At 47.1% G+C, this 21,187-nt stretch overlaps 3 protein-coding genes across 7 annotated transcripts in view; 1 reads left to right on the plus strand and 2 right to left on the minus strand.

Moving 5' to 3' along the window:
• ZFHX3 (zinc finger homeobox 3) overlaps positions 1 to 11,949 on the minus strand; it is a 508,991-nt gene extending 497,042 nt beyond the window's left edge. Inside the window, exon 1 of one of the 2 annotated variants that reach the window (XM_052686500.1) lies at positions 11,858 to 11,949. The gene's annotated coding sequence lies outside the window, so the exon portion shown is untranslated. The remainder of the gene's footprint in view (positions 1 to 11,857) is intronic. The other variant, XM_052686501.1, reaches the window with a different exon arrangement.
• Positions 11,950 to 12,024: 75 nt separating this feature from the next.
• Positions 12,025 to 17,269, plus strand: PSMD7 (proteasome 26S subunit, non-ATPase 7). The gene is made up of 7 exons (XM_052686518.1): positions 12,025 to 12,175; positions 12,818 to 12,909; positions 14,259 to 14,351; positions 15,207 to 15,304; positions 15,550 to 15,630; positions 16,003 to 16,094; positions 16,785 to 17,269. The coding sequence occupies exons 1-7, from the start codon at positions 12,102 to 12,104 to the stop codon at positions 17,221 to 17,223; spliced, it is 969 nt and encodes a 322-aa protein (XP_052542478.1). The 5' UTR covers positions 12,025 to 12,101; the 3' UTR covers positions 17,224 to 17,269.
• A 986-nt stretch (positions 17,270 to 18,255) lies between these two features.
• Positions 18,256 to 21,187, minus strand: part of WWP2 (WW domain containing E3 ubiquitin protein ligase 2) — a 32,230-nt gene continuing 29,298 nt past the window's right edge. For all 4 annotated transcript variants that reach the window (XM_052686512.1, XM_052686514.1, XM_052686513.1 and 1 more), the window contains 4 exons: positions 21,011 to 21,115; positions 20,824 to 20,920; positions 19,711 to 19,783; positions 18,256 to 19,512 (listed from right to left, as the gene is read on the minus strand). In XM_052686512.1, coding sequence (XP_052542472.1) covers positions 19,413 to 19,512; positions 19,711 to 19,783; positions 20,824 to 20,920; positions 21,011 to 21,115 — 375 coding nt within the window. In that variant the 3' untranslated portion in view covers positions 18,256 to 19,412. The remainder of the gene's footprint in view (positions 19,513 to 19,710; positions 19,784 to 20,823; positions 20,921 to 21,010; positions 21,116 to 21,187) is intronic.

Raw genomic sequence — 21,187 nt, forward strand, 5'->3', positions numbered from 1 at the left:
GCATATAATTTGATGTCAATAATTTGTTATATATATCTAGAATGCATTAATTTGTTGGGTATTTTTCTTTTTTCCCTGGAAAATAAGTTACATTCTTCAAGGTTCCTGGAATAAATACTCTAATTATCGGAGCTCTAAGTTTTGCAACATTTTGTCTGCAGTCTTCCTGTCCAGGACAGCACCTATAACCACCAAATCATACCTTTTCACTGCTCTCAATGTGTGCCTCAGTGTGTCTCAAACGTGGCCTCCTGTTCTTGTCACAGGAGATGAGGACCGAGCTTCATTAACAGAGTTCTGATGATGGCACCCATCCAATAAAGAGACGAGAAACAACCGTGGAAAGCCACGACCAGAATAAACAGCTTTTAGCTGGCATGGAAGGCAAAGCTCTGATTCTTTTCTGTTGGGGTGCAGCTTCTAGAAGAAAGCCAGATTTCTGGAAACCATTATAAACAGTGATCACAGTAGAACAGGACTCATTTTCTGCAAAAGCTGACTCATTATGACCTTCTAAAATGTCAGAGTCCATGCACTATGCCAAAAAGCCAAGCTCAACATTCTCAGTACATTTCCTTACACCAGGGCAAGCATTCAGCAGTAGGCAGCACCCAGCAGACCACACAGCTAACGCTGATTTGCTCGCTGCTCACAAATCAGGTGAGGACAGGGTCCCACTGGTGAGGGCACCATCAGCATAGTCCTGTTTCTGAGGCCTCCACAATACATGGGTTTCAGAAAAGAAGAGATCTGGCAGGTTTTACTAATAACCTGGATAGATCCTTTTGTCACTGTGAGTTTCGTACATTCACCTCCTTGCAGCAGAACCAAGCTTGCAATCCTGCCCCAGCTTAGCATACCCTTCCACAGACACAGATGCTATGCGTCGACTTCAATAACAGACAGCAGATGGGCATGGAAAACATCTTTGAAAATATTTGGGGAAGAAAACCCAACATTTTGTGACATCACTGCCAATTACTGTCCCTGGCAAGGCAGCCTCTCAACCGTTTATTGGTGTGCCATCTGGTTTTCCATCTCCTGAGGGGAAACAGTGATCTCAGGAACTTCCTGATGAAAGCAAAACTCACTCCCTGGGATCACAGGAATGACAAATTATTTCTGAGGAAATCAGAAGAAAATATTTTCTAATGTATTCTTCTGACACGTTCTTTCTTTCCTGTTTTCTAACGTGATTCTCTGCGGATCTCATCAAAACCTCCAAAGAGAACAGAAAGATCACTGGTAACACTGTAACTGATCACTGGTAACAGTTCTCAGTCCTTTCTCTGGTGTGCTCCACAGCACCTGGAGACCTCAAGCACTCAGTGCCACTGGTGGTGGTGCTTCACAGCTGCAGGATGCACCTGGAGACCCCAGCAGGAATTCATGGCTTCTTTCCCCTTCTCACACACAGTCGTGCTGCTCGGATAAATAAAGCAGCCACAGAGCCATAGGCCACACAAAGCCAAAATGCTAGAACTAGTCTTCCATAAGTTCTGCTCTGCTGTGATTGCACATTCTTTACTTCTGATTTACTTATTTTACTTCCCCTAGTCAAATACAATAGCAAGACTTTCAAGAAGCCTGTTTCTGCTCAATTCCTTGTTACCCTGCTCCTCTATGGCACAGCAGACAGGGACTTACACGAACATGACAGAGACATAACAACCCAAAGCCCTGGCTGTTTCATGGTGCTGACACTCACTCCTTCCCTTCAAACACCAAACAAAGCAGGGCCCAACTCCTCCTCAACCACAGAAACAATTCCCTCTCCAATACATCCAAAAACATGTTGCGTTATTTTATCAAAGGTTCCATCAGGAGTCATTCTTGCACCAAAGGAAGCATACCAGGTGGCAAATTTTTCCACTGCAAATAAAAAACAACCTCTTTAAATGCCAATAAATATACAGCTTCAAACGGGTGTTAAAACCACCAAAACACATACATAACTGACATTAGCTTTCTGCATTCCGAGCATAAAGGATTATTCTCTTTACACGAGAACAGAGCAGGCTGCACAGAACTGCACTGAGTTCCTTGTGCAAAGCTGTGATGTGAACTGCCAGCACCTAACGCTGCTTCTACGAGAACTGCACTGAAATCTGGTGAGCCTCTACGCAGTCCTAATGTAACATACAGATGACCTTACTAAGCTTCTCTGCCTTCTATACATTACAATTAACTGTGTCATTTTAGTTAAGTTCCCAACTTGCTGTGGTGTATTAGCATATTAAAATTAACTCTGTGGGCTGCAATCACTTTACCTTAATAAGCTGACTTACCAAGACAAATTTGATAAAATTATAGTACCCCCTCGTGGTGTTACCTTCATACCCCAGAAGAACATTTCTTATTATTATATTCTTAAAAAAAAGAAAAAAATCTTCTATCAAAAGCTCAGTGGATAACTAATTAACCTTTTCCAGAATCCAATAAGAGCAAAGGGAAATTAAAAGGTCTATCACCAGAATCTGAGAATGGATGAGTTAGAACAACATTTTTCCATAAGCCAAGAAAGTAACCTTTAATAAACCCTCGTGCATGTCACATCAACAAAGATAGCATGCAATGCTTTAATAAGAAAAGCACATCTGAGTAATTGTCTCCATGATGCACCTCCAGTAAAGGGTTTTTAGGTGTTCTGAGGTATTTTTTTCTTTTTTGTTTTTTTAAATGAAAAGCAATCAGCTTATTGATTAGATAAACAATCTCAGATGCTGCCATTCAGTGATTTTATGTCACCTTGTACAGTGCTTTCCTCACTACACTTAACTATGGCATTTCGTTGAAGAGCCCCCATCTGCAGAACTCTTCAGTCTCCCACCTCCTAACAACTATTACACATACACACAAACTGATCACATTTTCATTCAATAGTCCTAAGAAAATAAAGTAATGACAGATTTTCAAAATGGGACATTGGGACAAAGGAAAAGTACGTTTCATATTCTCTATTCTTTCTGTTTTGATTCTGGAGGGATTACAATTTCATTCTTAAAATCATTACGTAAATCAGTCTCCTTTACATATTCTGTTAAACACCTGCAGGCTAACACAGCCACACAGCCGATCAGAAGCACCTTTTGAGAAGAGCCCCTGGTACCTACGGGCTCCCATTTCCCACTCCGTACCAGTAATAAAAATGGCAGGCTAATTCCAAAACATTAAGTGTAAAGACGTTCTTTAGACTCCGTATATTGTGGGGGTTTTTTTATACTTTTACAAACAAAAAACCCACACTTGTAAAAGCAGAGTTAGCCTGGGATGGGTTTTGTTCCCCAGAGCTGGGACAGGTTGGACCCAGCAGCAGAGCCGGGTGCGTGCAGGCAGGGCTGGGCTGGGGGAGCAGTGGAGAGGGGAACCCGAGGAGGCGAGCAGTGGGACGGCGCAGCCAGGCTCAGTGCCTCAGCACGAGTTGTCATCCTGCTTCAGACAGTGCGGGAAACAGGCACGTGTCCCTGTCATAGATGCTCCAGTGCAACATAATCCATGCAGCACAGCATCGAGAACAGCAGTAAATTTGGTCTATAAAACGCAGGTCTGTGCTGCGTGGGATTTACAACTGCCTAAGCGTGGAAATAAAGTAAATACATTTTAAGTTCCTGTTAGTTATGGAAAAAGCTTTGAAAGACTGTAATGCAGTACCAATAAAGTTTCTGTAAATGCTATTCTAAAATGTGCTTTCTCTAAAAGAAAATAGTTGCCATCAGAGATTCATTTTATTTGTTTCCATATTTTTCCCCTCTCAGGCTTCCAGCAAAACAGCAGATGAAGTTTGTTCTTCAGAAAGAATGCATGTTTCCCCGATTCTCAAATTGTGACAGTAGGGCGTTGGGACAACAGGGGAGGAAAAGGGTCCCACTAATAAGTGTTGGTACCCCTAAAAAGGAGAGGAACCAACCCACCTGAACACAAAGGAGCACTTCATGCTTCTGCAGTCCTGGCTTGGCTGGCACGGTGCTTCCCTGACATTTTATTGTAGGAGAGTCTGCCGCTAAAATCAACTGCCCAAGTGCCTGGCAGATAGGCCTTCAATTGGGTTTGACCTGAGGTAAAATATGGAGGGGTGTCTTCAGTGCAATTGTATGTCATGGTTAGGGCAGAAGGGTCCTGACAGAACTGTATCAAATCTGAGTAACTGAGTATTTAGGCCTGAAAGTTTTCTCATCAGCACCACTGTAACTGAAGTACCGCTTCCTACCGCTCAGACCCGCTCACCACGTCCCGGTGCAGCTCTCACAGCCCCGCAGGGCCCGTGGCACCATGGGCACAGCTGCCCTCTGCAGCCCGGGCACGAGGGGGCCGGGAGCTCCGGGGAGCCGCTGCAGCAGCACCGCCTGCAGGGAGCACTGCTGGGTCGGCGTCTGATGTGGGCAGGACAGACGCGGCTGATAACGGCCAGCGATCTTCATCTCATCGTCTACCGAGCGCAAGGCGCCATCTTCCATTATGATGGACGCAAGCAGAACAATGAATTACCTCCATGCTCCGTGAGAAATGAAGCTTTGCATAGACAAAATTGCATACACTTTTGGTATTTAACTACAGGTTAAGGGCAGAAAAAAAGAGGAAGCCTGAATGAAATATGCTGCAAGATTTTATCCAGGCAAGGGAGGCCCCTCTGCTTAACATACACAGCTATTAAAAATTTTTCGAGCAAATCACACGGAACTGCATCTGCGGTACACATTAATTCCTCCTTCAAACAGAAGCAATGATGATAATATCCTGGCTTCAGAACGGACTGCTTTAATTCCACTTCAGCTCTCAATTCTGCCTCTCATTTTCCTACCGACTCTTAGAAATTCTATGGAAAGACACTGTTGTTAAACAGCAGCGAGTGTTATTCTCACAGCAGTGCACACTAATCATAATTCAGGTGGTGTCACGGAAGGCTGTAAGCTCTTAGCTGAACGTATTCGAAAAATGAAGTTTGTTTTTTTTTCCTCAGAGATCTTTACTTAAGTCAGCATGGAACTCTTGTAAAAGGTAACTACCGATAAGTCACAACTACCCAAGGAACAGCCTTTTTATTTTACTTTTTTTTATTTGTTGCTCACCATGACAACATAATAAATGAGCCCTGAGAGACCAGAAGTGCATAACTATTTAAAATGTTCTATTTTATCTTTTATTGTATGCTTCCAGACATAACAGTCATGGATCTATTTTTTTTTTTTTAATCGCCTTCAGTTTCTCCAAGTAAAATATTCCATTTTCAACTGCAGCATGCAATAATCAGAAATACACCTTCACCACTATTCTAAATGACAGTTTACAAAACTAGTCTTAATTTTGTGACTCGTTAATAATTACTTGCTCCTGTAAAAGGAAACCAACAGGCCAACAGTTTCAACATCTGCTTTTTCAATTTTTGTTTGGAGTTCTGTTGGATGTCTCTGTATTCTTTCATACATGACTAATAGGAAAGATACAAGACTAATAGGAAACATAACTGCAACTTCACTTATGGTTGGTTTCGGTTAACAGATGGTCTTTAAACTATCCAACATAAAAGCATTCATTTTAGAAAAACTGACCCCACAACTGCTTCATAAAATAAAAAGTATTTCAGTGGGGTTTTTTTCCAAAGCTTTAGGCTCTTTCAAGACACTACAGCATAAAGAGGCCCCAGGGTTTAAAAAAAAAAAAAAAAAAAAAAAAAAAAAAAAAAAACCAAAAAAACCAACTATGAAACCTTGTAATTCCCAACTTTAAATATCAGAGACTAAAAGCTTTACAATGCAGCAAGTATCAGAAGTGCACAGCTATACGTGAAGGTGTGCCTCCTTGACAAAGCCTGTTCTTGCTAAATTTCAAATACCAACATAAAACTACAGCAGATCCCTCTGCTACAGATTGCTACGATAGGGCAACCAAAGCCACCTTCTTCCACCCATTAGCACAGCACTTGTGGTGGGGCCTTTGCTGTAACACAGCTGCTCCCTCCTGGATAAGGCATCACGGAAAGTCAGCCACCAACAAATACTGACTGAACGATGTGCTTTCAGGGACGTACAAGCTGGAGCAGCATCATACCACAAGTGCTACTTCCACGCTGTGTATTGTAGAATACAGAGAAGACTTGTCCCACACCCACTTAGCACGCCTGAAGACTTCACTTTGGATCACAGAACCATAGCATGGCTTGGGTCAGAAGGAACATCAAGGACTATCAAGTTCCAACCCCCACCACAGGCAGGACCACCAACCTCCAGGCAGATGTGCCTGTGGTCCTTTGCTCAGGGTTTTCATTCGGACAACATCGTGTTAGAGAGCAATGCACGGCTGTGGTACGAGACCAGCCTGCTTGCAGCATGCTTTTTCTTAAAAACCCTCTGTCGACAAAGGGAACCGAGAATAAAACCAAAGAAAAAGCTATTGTCCAAAGTGCCTTGCAAGCCCATCCATCACACCCTGAGTACCTGGGGACAAAAGGGTTCTGCTGCACTACTGCAGCTCTATGGGCATCACAGTGGTGCTGGTAAATACAAACAAGGTTTGATGCTGCTGCCTTTTTTCAAACTCATTCTTCCTTATGTTCCGACAGTGTCGCGACCGAAGCCAAAGCATTAAACAAAACCTTACCTAGTTTTAAGCTAAGAATCAGGATCATATTACTCAAAGCTACATTAAAAAGTACTTTTTGCAAACCTGCTCTCCTACACTTGTTCTGAAGATTCCTGCACAACAGCACCAGACAGCTGAGCACAATTGGATTTGCTGCTTTTGCCAGTCAGCTGCCCAGCATCCAGCAGTGCTTCTCACATCTGGAAGAGACCAGAGGTGGCAGCACTTACATGGAGCAGACAAAACTGGCTTTATTTATATGCATACACAGTCAGACTCCGAGCCCTCGCTCACATTTACTTTTGCAAGGCGTTCCTCCCACACCGCTACGTCTATTAATGAAGTACCAATACAAGTCATTGATTTTTTTTTTTGTATAAACAAGAGCACTTTCCCTCCTATTTGCTTATATTAAAGAACAGCCTCCAAAAAGTCACCCAAACAAGTTTAGAAACAGATGAAGTAACAAAAACTCGTGAAGTAGCACCACGCCTCCAGAGCATGGCTCTTCATTGTCAGGAGAGGACTTTTAATTCCTTTCTAATCGCAATTTCGCAAGCTTTGCAGAGGTCTGTGATCACATCAGTTTGAAAAACAAAACAAAAAAATCCCGTTACGCTAAAAGGTGCTGTGAAAAAATAAATAATACAAGAGTTTGCACTGGAAAAAGAGCTGGCAAATAAACCTAAGTCGACTTTCAGAAAGTCTGTTTTTTTTCCAGATGCATCATCAACATCTGCATGTTCGCCATTTTTCATTTACAAACGGAGAATCAGAGGAACTCAGCCAAACTACAAGCCAAGAAGTCCAACGCACATTTTTAAAAACAGGGAATGTGTCTTGGTTATAGAACAAAAGAACTCATTTTATCACTTGGCTTTACCGCTTGAGAAAATGGCTCCTGGTGTGCTGAGCGCCATGATAAATGTGCCCCCTCCAGATCTTTATTGCCCTTGTAAATCAAAGGACTGACAGCAGTTAATAAGAAAGCTTTTGAGTGGTTTTGAAGTTTTGCTTTGTACAAATAAAATCTCATATTAAAGAATTTGCTGGTCCTCAAGGTGTGGAAAAATGAGTAGGACCAGAACTGTTCTGCTTTTTTTTTTTTTTTTTTTTTTTTTTTAAACTATTTGTTTCCACAATTAAAAAAAAAAAAAAAAAAAAAAAAAAAAAAAGCACATACTTAGCAAAAATAGAAGAATAAAGTACTGAAACACAGAAATCAGAGTCAGTGGTTTAGTTGTTAAAAACATCTCTGGCATTTCTATACCCTCTGATTTCTGGACAGAACCACAGAAATTCTAAGTGCACAGCATCAAATCCGGAGGATTTTCCCCACAAATTTGCACTAGATGTCGACAATTCTTCTACGAGCATTTGAACTGCAGGAAATGCCAATTCTACATGCAAAAGTAACTGGCCCAAATTCCACTGTGATACTATTTGTGGAAGGATAGGATTGTAAGTGGATAACACACAGATATGGCCAAAAGGTCTTAAATTCAACAACAGCAACTACTGGGATACTTGCAGCTGATCAACCACAGTAAGCAGCACAAGTGTTCCTTCTAGATGTACTTCTGTAGATGCTCCACAAGGAGCCAAATAAATGACTGCAACACAAATATTTAAAGATCAGATTGCAAAGAATTGTACAGATCACTTTACAGTTACAGATTAAAAGTTTATTTTAAGGCATTTGGCTCTAGAACAGACACTTGGAATAAGTGGTCATTGCTTCTGAAGACCTCCAAATCGGAGCAAACTGATACTTATTCTGAAGTTTGGGTAAGTCCACGCTCCATGGCATCATGCTTTGAGCCTACAGCATCAGCATTTCGTTGAATTATAGTTTAACCAAAGCAAATTAGAACTAATAATATTGTGGCAGCTTTCCGTTTTCCTTCAGTGGCTCGCGTTACCCGTTCCATTCCAGGCAGCATCACTCCTCCCAAAGCCTGGTCATGGAAATCTTTGCAGGAAACTACAGTGACGTGGATAAAGCTAAACTTATAAGGAAATAAATATTGCCCGTTTGAGCTGGTAGCATGAAGACATTACACAACGAACTACTGACGGGTCTACAGAAAGCTTCACTTCTCAAGTGGATTTTAAACACATTTTAAACGGCATCTCAATAAAAATACATTCTCATGGATGCACTGCTTTTCCCTCCTCCCCCAATCCTTCTGTCTTGAGAGAACAACATCAGGATTTTCTTTACAACCAAACAAAGCCGGAATTAAAGGCACACATTAAGAAGCGTCATTTAGGACGAGACTCCAAAGCATCAGGCACCAATACTTCCCAGCTGTGAGGATCCTTTGTAGCCGCAGTCCCAAGGACATCCCTTAGCACTGGCAGGTTCTGGAAAGCCACAGAGGAAAAGCAGGTTGGGCAGAAGCGTCACTGCCTCCTGCACAGCCCGCCCTGACCTGCCCACACCCCCCAGCTGCACTCTTCCCTTCAGGTATGCAGAGAACCCTCTGCTTGGGGAAGGTTCAGCCAAACTTTTCCCAGGGTGAGGCTCCTGATGGACCAGCAGCAGCGCCTGGCCCTTCTCAGACAAGATGGAAACACTCACAAAGCAGACAGCAAGTTGGGAGGGCACAGCCATCCAAGGCTTCGCTCCTGGGCCTGATGAGCTGCAGCTAACTGCAGCATGCTGGTATTTTCATTTAAAGCACAGTAGTGTTTTTAACTCTCACAGCTGGAAAGAACACCTAGAAACACAAAGCAAATGCATTCTGTAAACACGTGCCTTCCCCAGCCTATATGTGGCCATCAGGCACTTTTGTGATTCTATAGCAGTCATCTCCATTTATTTTTTCTCCTTGCTGTTACAAATTCACGCTGCCCTCTGGCACCAAAAGCTGCAGGTGGAAAGGACCAGGAGAGAAATAAGGCCACTGCAAGTGTCCCTTAGCCACATTACTGGGGCTTTGTTAAGACAGCATTAGTCAAATTAGAAAACAGCTGGCAAGCATGGACTCCATAAAGCCATGGCTGACAGATGCCCAGAGAACATACCAGCATGCCCCTATGCTAACAAGCACCTAGGCCCAAATGTGACACAGGGCATTTTACAGAATTAAAAAGCACATTTGAAGACACATTTCACAGCTTAGAAAAGCCTGCAGAGATGTCCTTCTGTGTCACCAATAAGCATAAACCTGCACGTACAGAATGCCAACAACATCTCGCAAACCACAAGGAAGAGAGAAGAGCAAAAGGTGAGCTCTGAATGAAGTGAATTAAGAACTCTTGTACCATTCAAGACTGCAAGATTTTCTGCCAATTAACTTTATTCTGAAACGCGGTCATAAGCAGCAGTAACTTACACAAGCAGTGGTGGGATTGCTGCTGAAACACGGCACATGCCCACCTCCACCAGCAGCACCAGGTTTCTCTGCCACTGACGTTTCCCTTCAGGTTATTAAGGTCTTTACTACAGGAAGACCAGAGGTTCCTTCAACATTTCTAATCATTGATCTTACTTTTGAACTATTTTTCGGCAATTCTCTGAAAAGTTATATTTGAAAAGAAGAAAAAAGCCCAACAACAGACGTGCGATCGCGTGTCCCATTCCAGGAGCCTCCCCTCGCCAGGCGCTCGCTTACAGCAGGACCTCTCCAAACTCCGAATTTCAGATCAGCAATCATGAATCAAAACATAAATAAGTATTGATGTTTGCCACTCTACAGTTAAATTACATCAAGCATCGATGCAATCAACTCATTAGCTTTTTTTTATTGAGCACCAACATTCATTACTTACTTTTCAATTCTTCAGTTAAGCAACATATTGCCTGTATTCCCAGCCTCCATCTACCATCTGATTAGCTCAATAATACTGATAATCTTCTCAAGTCAAAAGAGCTGGGAAGGGAAGTAACTGAAATCCCCATGAGCAGACTCAATTTAGTCTTTTGTGTATAACATCAATACGCTAAACTACCAGCAATGCAATCCGGCAAATGAAACTTCAAATGCGCTAAGTTAGAGAGTAATTTTAACAAAAAGTCACAGCAGGTCATTAAAACACCCCTTAATTGTCTCTAGATCGTACTCCGTTATCCTTCAACAACCTTCCTGGCATGCTGAGATTTTAAATCTCTTCTGACTGATGTAGGAATCAAGAACAGAATTGAAGTGCGATTGTCGCATACAGTCTGAATGCCAAAGGTCGGAGCAGCTCACTGGTACGCCGGCCCACCGCTCCAAATTTTATATCTTTTCTGTCCCTCGGTTATTGCCCGACATGATTTAACAACTAATTCCTTATTTAACGATGTCAAAGGTTTTTAGGAAATTGACTGTATTTCACCAACGATATATTTCTTCTTGATTACAGAGCGGTTAAAATGATTTTAAACCAAGGCAGCAAAATAAAGCAGTAATAAAATCAATAGAAGGAATGTTTTAAGCACCTTTTATTAGGTAATGGCATTTAAAATATCCGTAGCTTGTAACGGCACTTAGGATATGCCCAAAAATCAATGAGCTAAATTACTTATTGAACTAGTTAATTTGAACAGTGAGTTTTATATGTATATTGATAAAACAAGCTACAGGAACGCCGGCCGCGTTGGAATTCCGCGGTCAGAGCTCTCCCTCTGCTGGAAGAAAGCTCCGCCAGCTCCGCCGGAATTCCGCCCGAATCGCCAAGTCGGCGCCGGGCCGCGTAACGCCGGGCAGCGCCACGAGAGGGCCGGGCTCGGGCTGCGCCTGGCGGGGAGCGGCCGGGGCGGCGGAGCGCCCCGAGATCCGAACGGCAGCGCGGGCTGCACGGCGCCACGTGGGCAGGGCGGGGAAACGCGCCGAGCAGCAGCACGTGGGGAAAGCGTAGAAATAGGGACCGTCACCGAACGCGTCCTCGGGGGTGCGACGCGGAACCCTGGCGGCTCGGGGCAGCGCCGGCGCAGGCCGTGCCGAGCTGCGAGCGGAACGGCGCCGGGACCGGGACGGAATCGGGGCCGAACGGGAAGGAACGCCGCCACGGCAGTGGGGAACGGCGCGGAGTGCCGCGGGCAGCGCCCGCCCGATGAGAGCCGCCTTCCAGTAAAAGCGGCCCGCTTGGCGGGAAAGGCGGGAGCCCAGCCCGCGTCTCGCGGTGCCCGCGGGAGGTGCCGCCACGGCTCCGGGCCAAACCGCCCCCCCGACTGAGCCGCCGAGAGCTGGCCCTAAGGCCCCCCCGCCTCCACCGGAGACCCCCTCAGAGCCTCCCCGAGACAAAGCCCGCCCGCTCCGCCCATCTTCCTCCCCTCCGGCCCGCCCCTTACCTCACGCCGAACGACGCCACTTCCCCAAGATGGCGCCTCGCCGCTCGTCACGCGCACCTCCTCAAGATGGCGGCGCCCTCACAGAGCGGGCCCGCCTCCCGCCGACCTCTTCAAGATGGCGGCCCGGCCCCGCCCCGCCGCGGGGCAGGCTGGGAGCGGGGCCTGGCGGCGGGGAGCGGCCTGCGGCGGGCTGGGAGTGGGCTGACGGCGGAGCGGGGCCGGAGCGGGCCGGGCGGGGGACGCCATGCCGGAGCTGGCGGTGGACCGCGTGGTGGTGCACCCGCTGGTGCTGCTCAGCGTCGTCGATCACTTCAACAGGTGGGGCCCGGCCGGCGGTGGGGCCGCGGCGCTGAGTCACGGGCCCGAGCCGCGCCGCAGTGTGAGGAACGCGGGGCTGCGGGGGGCAGGGGCCGGGCGATCGCTCGGGTCGAGACCCCGAGGCGAAGGGAGCGCAGCCCGCAGCGCGCTGGGGTGGGCTCCGTCCTCGGGAGGAGGAAGAAGGGTGCTCGGACGGCAGCGGGCCGCGGGCGGGCCCTCACGGTGCGGGGAGCTCTGCGGACGCGGTGGGGGGAAGGGGAGCCCGGAGCCCGCTGCAGTTCGTGCCTTAGCTGCCGAGCGCGACCCTCTGAGCGGCGGCGTCGTGCCGCCGGTAGCTGTGCTGCAGCCGCTCACGCGGGCACGGCGCAACTCGGAGCCGCGCTGCTTGCATCCCCGCTTTGCGGCACAGCGCCCTGCTCAGCCTCGCGCCGAGCGCCGCCGCGTTCCGAGGTTTGGTGACGAGGGCACCGGGATACCTTTCTTTTAAGAGTAAAGCAACAGTCGGCGACCAGAAATCACGGTGCCCCTAATTCTGTTCTGCCCGTGCGCCGGGTGCTTGGCGTGCCCGTGGCAGAAGCAGCCGCCGCTGCCCGGCTGTCTGTGCGGGCTGCCGTGTGGGCGCTGACGGCGTTTTCCCTTCAGAATAGGAAAGGTTGGGAACCAGAAGCGCGTGGTGGGCGTGCTGCTGGGCTCCTGGCAGAAGAAGATCCTGGACGTGTCCAACAGCTTTGCAGGTGAGTTGCGTGTCCACCCCCATTAGGACGTGATTTAAAGGCTGTGCTGTATGTTTGTCCCTAAGCTGCTGTGCCAGCTTACAGGTCCTCCTCTTGTACGGATCGGCCTGTATCAAAGTCTAGGGATCCTCTGCTTTAGGAGGGGCTGGACTGGGCGATCTCCAGAGGTCCCTTCCAGCACCCGTGACTTTGTGATTCTGTGAAACAGCTGCCTGCTGTTGAAGTGCCCCATTGGAGCCTGTCTCGCCCGGCAGCCTCCCTGCGGCACTGCAGTGTGCCATGCTCCAGCAGCAGGAGTAAACTTTTTTTGAAGCACTGCTGAATGTTTTGCTGCACTGGACACACTGACCTCTGCTGAGTGCTCGTGTCTCAGCTTGTGGAACACCTCTCTGCCCAGTGCTCGTGTGGCCGTAACCGCTTATGGGAAGATGTCACTCTCAGATTTTGTCCAGTTAAAGCACTCCTTCCTCCTTAAAGCATGTTCTCAGTGGTGTTGAAACCATTTCCTCTTACGTACCTTCATGTGATATCAGGAGTAATTTTTGGGTGCACGGCTCTCACTAACCCACTTGTGTTAGTTATATCATTTCCTCCCCGGTGGGACTGCTCTGACAAAGCAGAAATATCTCAGTTTATTTATGGAGTTTCACAGTTGTAAGGAGTTCTCCCTTGTGATGACTTTTTTTTTTCTTCTGTTTTTCTTTGCCAATTTTGGAAGATCTTTTTTTCCCTTTGAGTTGAAAAGAAGTTTGGGATTTTTTTGCTACTATGACGGCCTTTCAACTTTGAAGCTTTAGTATTTCTGTAAATCAAAATGCTGAGAGCACTCTGTTCTCAAAACCAGCAGTGCGCCCTGTATGCATGCTAGCGGATAAAACCACTCATCCTTTACCACTCAGGGGTAACCGGTCCTTCCCTGAAGTGCCTCTTTATGTTCTACTAGTCTGTAAAAGCGTTGATGAAATGTGTCCTATGGCGAAAGCTCCTTTTGCTCTTTGTTGATCAACAAACTGCAAAGTCTGCTGGGATCCTATTTATCATATCAAATGTGTATGCATACCATGCAGTTACTGTTGTGCAGGGGAGAGTTTCCCTCTGATGCTTTGATGTTGGCCACCGAGGATAACTTTTAGAACACTTTGCATTTTATTCCTCTGTTTTAAAACTGCTGGCAGTTAGGAGAAAGAATTGCACTGTAGTTTTGCACTCACAGCACAACATTGCAGAGCAGTTGAAACTGATTAAGATCCAATTGCCCCTAGCAGCCAGAGCGATCTTAAAACATGGTGCTTCTACAAATACTTTTAGTCAGAAAATTGGTTTCTTAAATATTGGCATTTTATTTCCAGTACCTTTTGATGAAGACGACAAGGATGATACTGTGTGGTTTCTGGACCACGACTATCTGGAGAACATGTATGGAATGTTTAAGAAGGTCAACGGTAAGTTTAGGTTGCCTTGCATGGATACACTCCTAGAAACTTTTAACTTTGTCCACGTGAGAAGGTGCATTCATAGCTAAGCAGGAGATGATGTGCCCAGGTAAGAAGCCTCTCCATGCTAATTCCTTATGTAGCTTCACTTTGCTAATGGTTTTCCAAGGGTTAATTTGTTTAAGTAGTTTGTGTTCCTAACACATTCGTTCATACCGTATTAATTTTCCTACGTCTGATAGCTTTGTATCTTCAGAATTAGTTAGATTTCATACATGCTGCTGTTTCTAAAGAATTACATATGTTTCTCTTCTATAACTTCTGTGCAGATTTGCCCTGAAACTGTTTTTATGAACAAAAGAACATATTTGGGGATTATGTAATATTTACAAATATTACAAACTCATGTTTTCGACAGTAATTCTATTGCTCTTCATTACTTCATTTGAGACATTAAAGCTCAGTTTATATATGACATTCAGTCATAACTTCAGTTCCCATGAATTTTCTTTGCTCTAGCAACAATTCAAAATGATTGAGACATTTGTGAAACAGTTCCTGTTTCTAGAGTTTTTGTATCTTTAGATGTCAGAGTTGCAAGTTGACAGATGGCTGTTATGTGAATTACTGCATTATATGAAATAGACTCATTTAATTAAGAACCTTGGAGTAGTTATTTCTGTAAAATGTCTTCATTGCTAGCCATGCAATTGTTTTGCCTCCTCTGATTCATTTTCTCCTGCCTTACATTCATTTTCTGCATGCGTCAGATTGCTTGTTTGCTAATTCAGTCTCCACCCAAATACTTTTGTTGTTGTCTTGCTACACAATTCTGATTTTAGAATCCTTTCTGGTTTTGCTCAGCTAGAGAAAGAATAGTTGGTTGGTACCACACAGGCCCTAAACTGCACAAGAATGACATTGCTATCAATGAACTGATGAAAAGATACTGTCCAAACTCTGTAAGTGCTGCGCTTTGTTTGTTTTTCTTTTTCTAAATGTGGACATGGGAATCCTTGGCCCCTACTTTTGTAATAGTTGATAAAACTTGTGAAAAAAACTCACAGCAAAGTATTTTAAACAGCCGTAGATGTCTTATTTCAACGCTTGGAGTTAACACCTCTGCATAGCCTGTAGTGTGAAGGTGTTTTGTTCCAGTCCTTGAGTAAAACCTGGTATTCTATGTTTTGTTCTGTTTTTCCATAAGGTGTTGGTGATTATTGATGTGAAACCAAAGGACCTGGGACTGCCCACAGAAGCTTATATTTCAGTTGAAGAGGTTCATGATGTGAGCACCTAATGCTTTTCTGTGCCTTCCTAGGAAAAGGTTTCCATTGAAAGATGAGTGTTGGGATGTTTGTATGTTCAAAAGGACATACGTCCCGTGGCACTCATTTGCCCTCTGCATAGGTGATGTTACATTCCCTGCTGAGGGCCTGTGTGCTTCATCCTGACACTTTTCTGCCCTCATTTGTCCCATTGCCTCTTCCTGGTTCTGTCGCGCAAATGAGACTCAGTTCATCTTACGCTGCTTTGGCACAGTTCACATTGCCCCCTGTTTGTGGCTGAGCCATTTGTGCTGGCCAGTCCGTCTCTTTGTGCCCGTAGTCAGCTGTGTGCTCAGCCTAACCCTGTGTCCTTGTGTTTGTGCACCTCCAAGGATGGCACTCCAACCTCCAAGACGTTTGAGCACGTGACTAGTGAGATCGGAGCGGAGGAGGCAGAGGAAGTTGGTGTTGAACACTTGTTACGGTAAACACCTTTAAGATGAGAGCTTTCTTGTGAGACTCGCACAGCAGGGAACGTGGTCCATCTGGCATCTCCCAGTGCCAGCTTCCTGGAGGAAATGCAGAGCTTGTGAAACACGCTGCTTATGTTCTCTTAGCAGTCTCGCTCGGCACGTTCAGCCATTGCTAGTGGAAGGTGTAACTGCCCGCTGAAACTCCATCAAATGATGACAGCTACATTGTCATCAGTTCAGAGCTTTGAAATATCGTGGTCTGGAACCATCTCAGCCCCTGCATACATCGCAGAGCAGGACTGAGTGGGACCATGGCTGCCGGAGCTGCAGCTGGCAAACTGGCAAAGCTTGCCAGCCAGGAAAAGAGCAGCCACCTCATACAAACTGCACAGCCTTTTCACCTGTTGGAAATCCTGTTGGCTTCTTTCTTTCTATCCCTCTAACTGGTGGTATCACTACTATTTCCAAAGACAGCATTTCTGCACAAAAGCGTGCAACAATGACCTATTTTATACACGTTTTCTAATGTAAATCAGTTTGATCTCATTCTTGGACTTGAAGTGCTCTGTTTAGTTGTACTTCATCTGTTCTTGCAAATGCTGTTCTTTATAAACAGGAAAGACCTCTTAGTGAATGCTCACAGCTTGTTGATGAGTATGCAGCAAACATTCTAATGTCCAATCTTTGTTACCATGTTTCAGAGACATCAAGGACACCACGGTGGGCACTCTGTCCCAGCGGATCACAAATCAGGTCCATGGCTTGAAGGGACTGAACTCCAAGCTTCTGGACATCAGGAGCTACCTTGAGAAAGTAGCCATGGGCAAGCTACCCATCAACCACCAGATCATTTACCACCTTCAGGATGTCTTCAACCTGCTACCAGATGTCAATCTGCAAGAATTTGTCAAGGCCTTTTACCTGAAGACCAATGACCAGATGGTGGTAGTTTACCTGGCTTCTCTTATCCGCTCGGTGGTTGCCCTGCACAACCTTATCAACAACAAGATTGCCAACAGGGATGCAGAGAAGAAGGAAGGACAGGAAAAAGAAGAGAGTAAAAAGGAGAGGAAAGATGAGAAAGAGAAAGATAAGGAGAAGAGCGATGTCAAGAAAGAAGAGAAAAAAGAGAAAAAGTAAAATGTGTAGTTTTTTTATTTGTAAATTAAAAAATCTTGTAAACTAAGTCACTTTGCTGCTGGGTTCTTTTCCTTTGTAATGAGAAGTGCTCTGCTTTTTGGGGCTTTGATACTCATTGCATTCATTGTAACACGGCTGTATGGATGGACACAATGTGGCAGAAGCCGCCACAAGAATAGTTGCTGTAGGTGGGTGCTGAGCTGTACCAGTGCCTGTGGCCAGGAGGCAGCAATGCAGCCAGGGGAGGCCCCTAGCAAATGAATTTCTGGGGGTGGGCTGTGCCATGCTGGCAGCAGTTTCCCACAGTGCAGCACAAGTATGGTCTATTAAGGAAATAATAACCCATTGCAAGTGCTGCTGAAGGCAAAATGATGGGATGCTAGCTGGCCCCTGGTGGTGTGAATAGCAGGCTTATTTAGTTCTGCTGTGTTGGATTTTTTCTTTTTTGAACCAAAAGCTGTAATTCCCAGGGATGCTGTTCTCATGTGCCTGATTTCCATTGCTGCCTCACAGCTGTCAGCATGGTACCCCAGCACCACACACAGCATGACAGCATCCAATCCCCCGTGGTACCACATCCCCATCAGGGTGGTGCCACCATGCTGTGCCAATCATATCCACCCCTCCCGCCCTGCCTGCAGCCCACTAATTACAGAGGACACGTTCATCATGGCACCCAAACGTAGGCACACAGCACCACAGCCAGCCAGCCATCCCAGAGCCATTTTTAACTACGCATGATTACAGGCTAAGAGAGGCAGGCAGGCGCTGTGCCCAGCCAGACCCTCAACACAAGGAAGGTGCCTCCATGTGTGCACAGAAAAACAGATGGAATGTACGTATGTATTCATGGAAACAAACCTAGAGGCCAACTCTGAGCAGAGCCGTCCCTGCTCCTGAAATGGGAGCATGTAGGGTACCCCATGCAGTCGCCAGACCAGCATTGCTGAAATCCTGCACCCAAACCTCCAGCCCCATCACGGGGAGCAGGGGGCTGTCCCTGCACTGTGACACCAGCCAGGGACGCACCACGAGAGCTGCTTGTCTTTTATTGCACAAGAAATCGGCATCACTGAGGCAGGATGGTGCAGTACAAAACGCTCCAGTTACCGGTCAGAAGCTATTGCAGAGCTTTGTGTCCACGATTTCATTTATGTACAGATATACACACACCAGTGCTTGCTCACCAGGGCCCTGTCCTAGAGCTACGGCCAGGACACCACGGCCCTTCACCCCGGGTTGTGGGCAGGGCCTGATCCTGCCCTTATCACAGCTCTGGAAACTCCTGGCACAGCACACAGGGGTGGTCGAGCCTCACACAAGCTGCAGAGCACCAGCTCCCAGCACTTGCTCTAAATACCAAACAGCACAGGTCTGCACTGCACACTGGCACCTCAAAACATAGTAGCAAGGTGGAGCATGGTGCCAGGCCCAGCCCTGCCTGCACCCTACAGCCCCCATTGCAGACACCCAAGTATCTTGCTGGGAGCAAGATATGGCCCAAACACAAATATATCTTTATGAGCACCTGAGTCAGCTCAAGAGCCACTTCTCATCCTTAATTATCTACTGAAACGCCACAGGAAGGCTGAAAAAATAACAGGAGGGATAGCCTACACCTAAACCAGATCTCCTTTAACTATGCCTGGGAAAAGCCCCAGCCTGGCTCCTTAAGTCAGGGCTGGAGTCCATCAGTGGCTCTGTGCCACATGGGGAAGAGCTGAGTACTGCTTCAGGGAGAGGGGCAAAATAAACTGCAGAGAACCTTGGGGCTTGGCTTCAGCACCTCAGTCAGAAGCTGCTTGTGTCCATTTCCAGGTGCACAGCCATTTCCCACAAGCAGGGACAACCCCACTAACATGGAGCAGCCTCTGGGACAGGGAGTGTAGCCCACAGCCCCACGCAGCACCCATGTCCCCGTGTCCAGGCGAAGGGACAGGAGCTGTGGTGCACACTGTGTGCACAAGGCTGGGTTTGGCCCTTCCTCAGCCCCAGGCTGAGCAGGGCTGGGCTTTCGCTCCCACTTTCCCCTCCCAACTTCAGTTTGGGTTGGGAAGGACACGTGGATACTGCCCCAGGGCTGTGTGTGCAGACCTCACACAGGAACAAGAGAACAGAATCAGCACCACCCGCACCATCCCACAGGCAGCAGTGCTGCGAGCACCGCCTGGGAGAGCAGCAGGGCTCCATCACTCCTGGCCAAAGCCTTCCGTCTCCTCAATGGCATACAGCAGCTTCTCCTTCAGCTGTTCATAGCTCTTGTATGGAGGCAGATCCAAGCGGTTAAAGCTGGTGAGACAGGGTGCTGTGAGCGGGGAGGGAGCCCAGTGCTGCTGCCACCCTGCTCCCCACCAGAGGGTCCCCTCCCACGGGTCCCCCCAGCAGCTTCATCCCACGGGAGAAGGGCATACAGGCAGCTAGACCCCCACGCAGCCCCACAGGGACACCAGGAGCTGTCCCCATGAGCCCCACACAGCAGCCACTCACCACGTATGGCTCCGAGGCAGCCACGTCTCTTTGCCAACTTTATCGATGCAGAATTTCTGAGGCCCGTTGCTGCCTGTTAATGAGGAGCAGAGCCGATCTCATTACATGTCAGGAGTTGGAAAAGAACTCTGACCTGGCCCTACAGCCAGCAGAATGCCTCAGCCCTACGATGCTACAGCCCACGGGGTCACAAACCCAGAGCTGTACTCAGAGCCTGCTCTGAGCCCTTTACAGAGAGCATCCAAAGGGAAAGCAGAACAGTGTTTTCCAGAGCATGCAGTGACACAGCACAGAGTGCAAGGTGGGTGGCTCAGCAGTGAGCACTGAAACGCACATCCTCTGCAGAGCCACAGGACCAAGCAGTCTGTCTGCACACTTCCAGGGACCTGGCTCAGGAGGTCTGAGTCACTGAGGCTGCTTTTAACAAATGGTTAGCCCTGGACAGGCTTCAGGGGGCTGGGAAAAGGCTGATATGGCAGTAAGAACAACCGAATGGGTTAAGTGAGCTGGTACACATCAGTTCCAAGAAAACAGTGGGCAGGCTGTGAGGGGGCCTAAAAAGCAGCAAATTAAAGGGCAGACACAGAGTAATGCCACGCTATGGTTTTCCAAAAAAGGGGTTTCATAGCACAAAAAAAAAAAAAATTAAAAAACAGAATCACAGAATCATAGGGGTTGGAAGGGACCTCAAGAGATCGTACAGTCCAACCCCCTGCTAAAGCAGGATACCCACAATAGATGACGCAGGTAGGCATCCAGACAGGTCTTGAATATCTCCATAGAAGGAGACTCTACAACCTCTCTGAGCAATCTACTCCAGTGCTCCATCACCCTTACCATAAAGATACTCAAAAAAAAGAACAAAAAAACCACTCAAATCTCATTCAAAATGAGATTACAAACTGGGCTGACAAAGTTAAGTGGCACAGTTCATGCTAAAGGAATTTCTCAGTACAGCACCAACGAAGCAACAAAGCACACTGCCTCACTCAGATGTTGCTGCAGCTTCATCGCTACCCTACTGGAATGGGAACACGAACACTCGGCCCCAGCAACCAGAGCCAGGCATGGCCACCATCCCCCTCCCTGCCCAACCTTAGCACGGCCACACACCGATGAGCTCTGCGAAGCCCCCGACAGGCAGGCGGCACGTTCCAGTCACAAACTGCAGCAGGCGGATCCTCTTCTCGTTGTCCATCTCCTTCACCACCTGCAAGCACAGGGAGGAGGATCCCCATCACCCCACAGCCTCAGGCAGTGCCTGGCCCTGAGCATGGCACATGAAGGCTCTGGGGCTCACCTGCCAGAACCACTGGATCTGTTTGCTGTTCTTGGTGTAGTGCCGGTAGATGGTGTTCTTCTGCCAGTCGTTCATGTCGATCTCCTGCATGCCGCACAGCATCAGCTGGGGATGGACGACAGTCAGGGGGATGGAAATACAGCCTCATGTTCACGCTTCACAGCACTGACTCCTTTG

Source organism: Tympanuchus pallidicinctus, unplaced genomic scaffold (assembly GCF_026119805.1).
Source record: "Tympanuchus pallidicinctus isolate F22 unplaced genomic scaffold, pur_lepc_1.0 scaffold22, whole genome shotgun sequence".
Taxonomy (NCBI): Eukaryota; Metazoa; Chordata; class Aves; order Galliformes; family Phasianidae; genus Tympanuchus; species Tympanuchus pallidicinctus.

Coding starts and splice junctions, on each gene's coding strand:
- PSMD7 (XM_052686518.1), top strand. CDS start 12,102: ATGCCGGAGCTGGCGGTGGACCGCGTGGTGGTGCACCCGCTGGTGCTG. Junction 12,910..14,258: donor CGTGTCCAACAGCTTTGCAG/GTGAGTTGCGTG, acceptor TTTTATTTCCAG/TACCTTTTGATGAAGACGAC. Junction 15,631..16,002: donor CAGTTGAAGAGGTTCATGAT/GTGAGCACCTAA, acceptor TGCACCTCCAAG/GATGGCACTCCAACCTCCAA.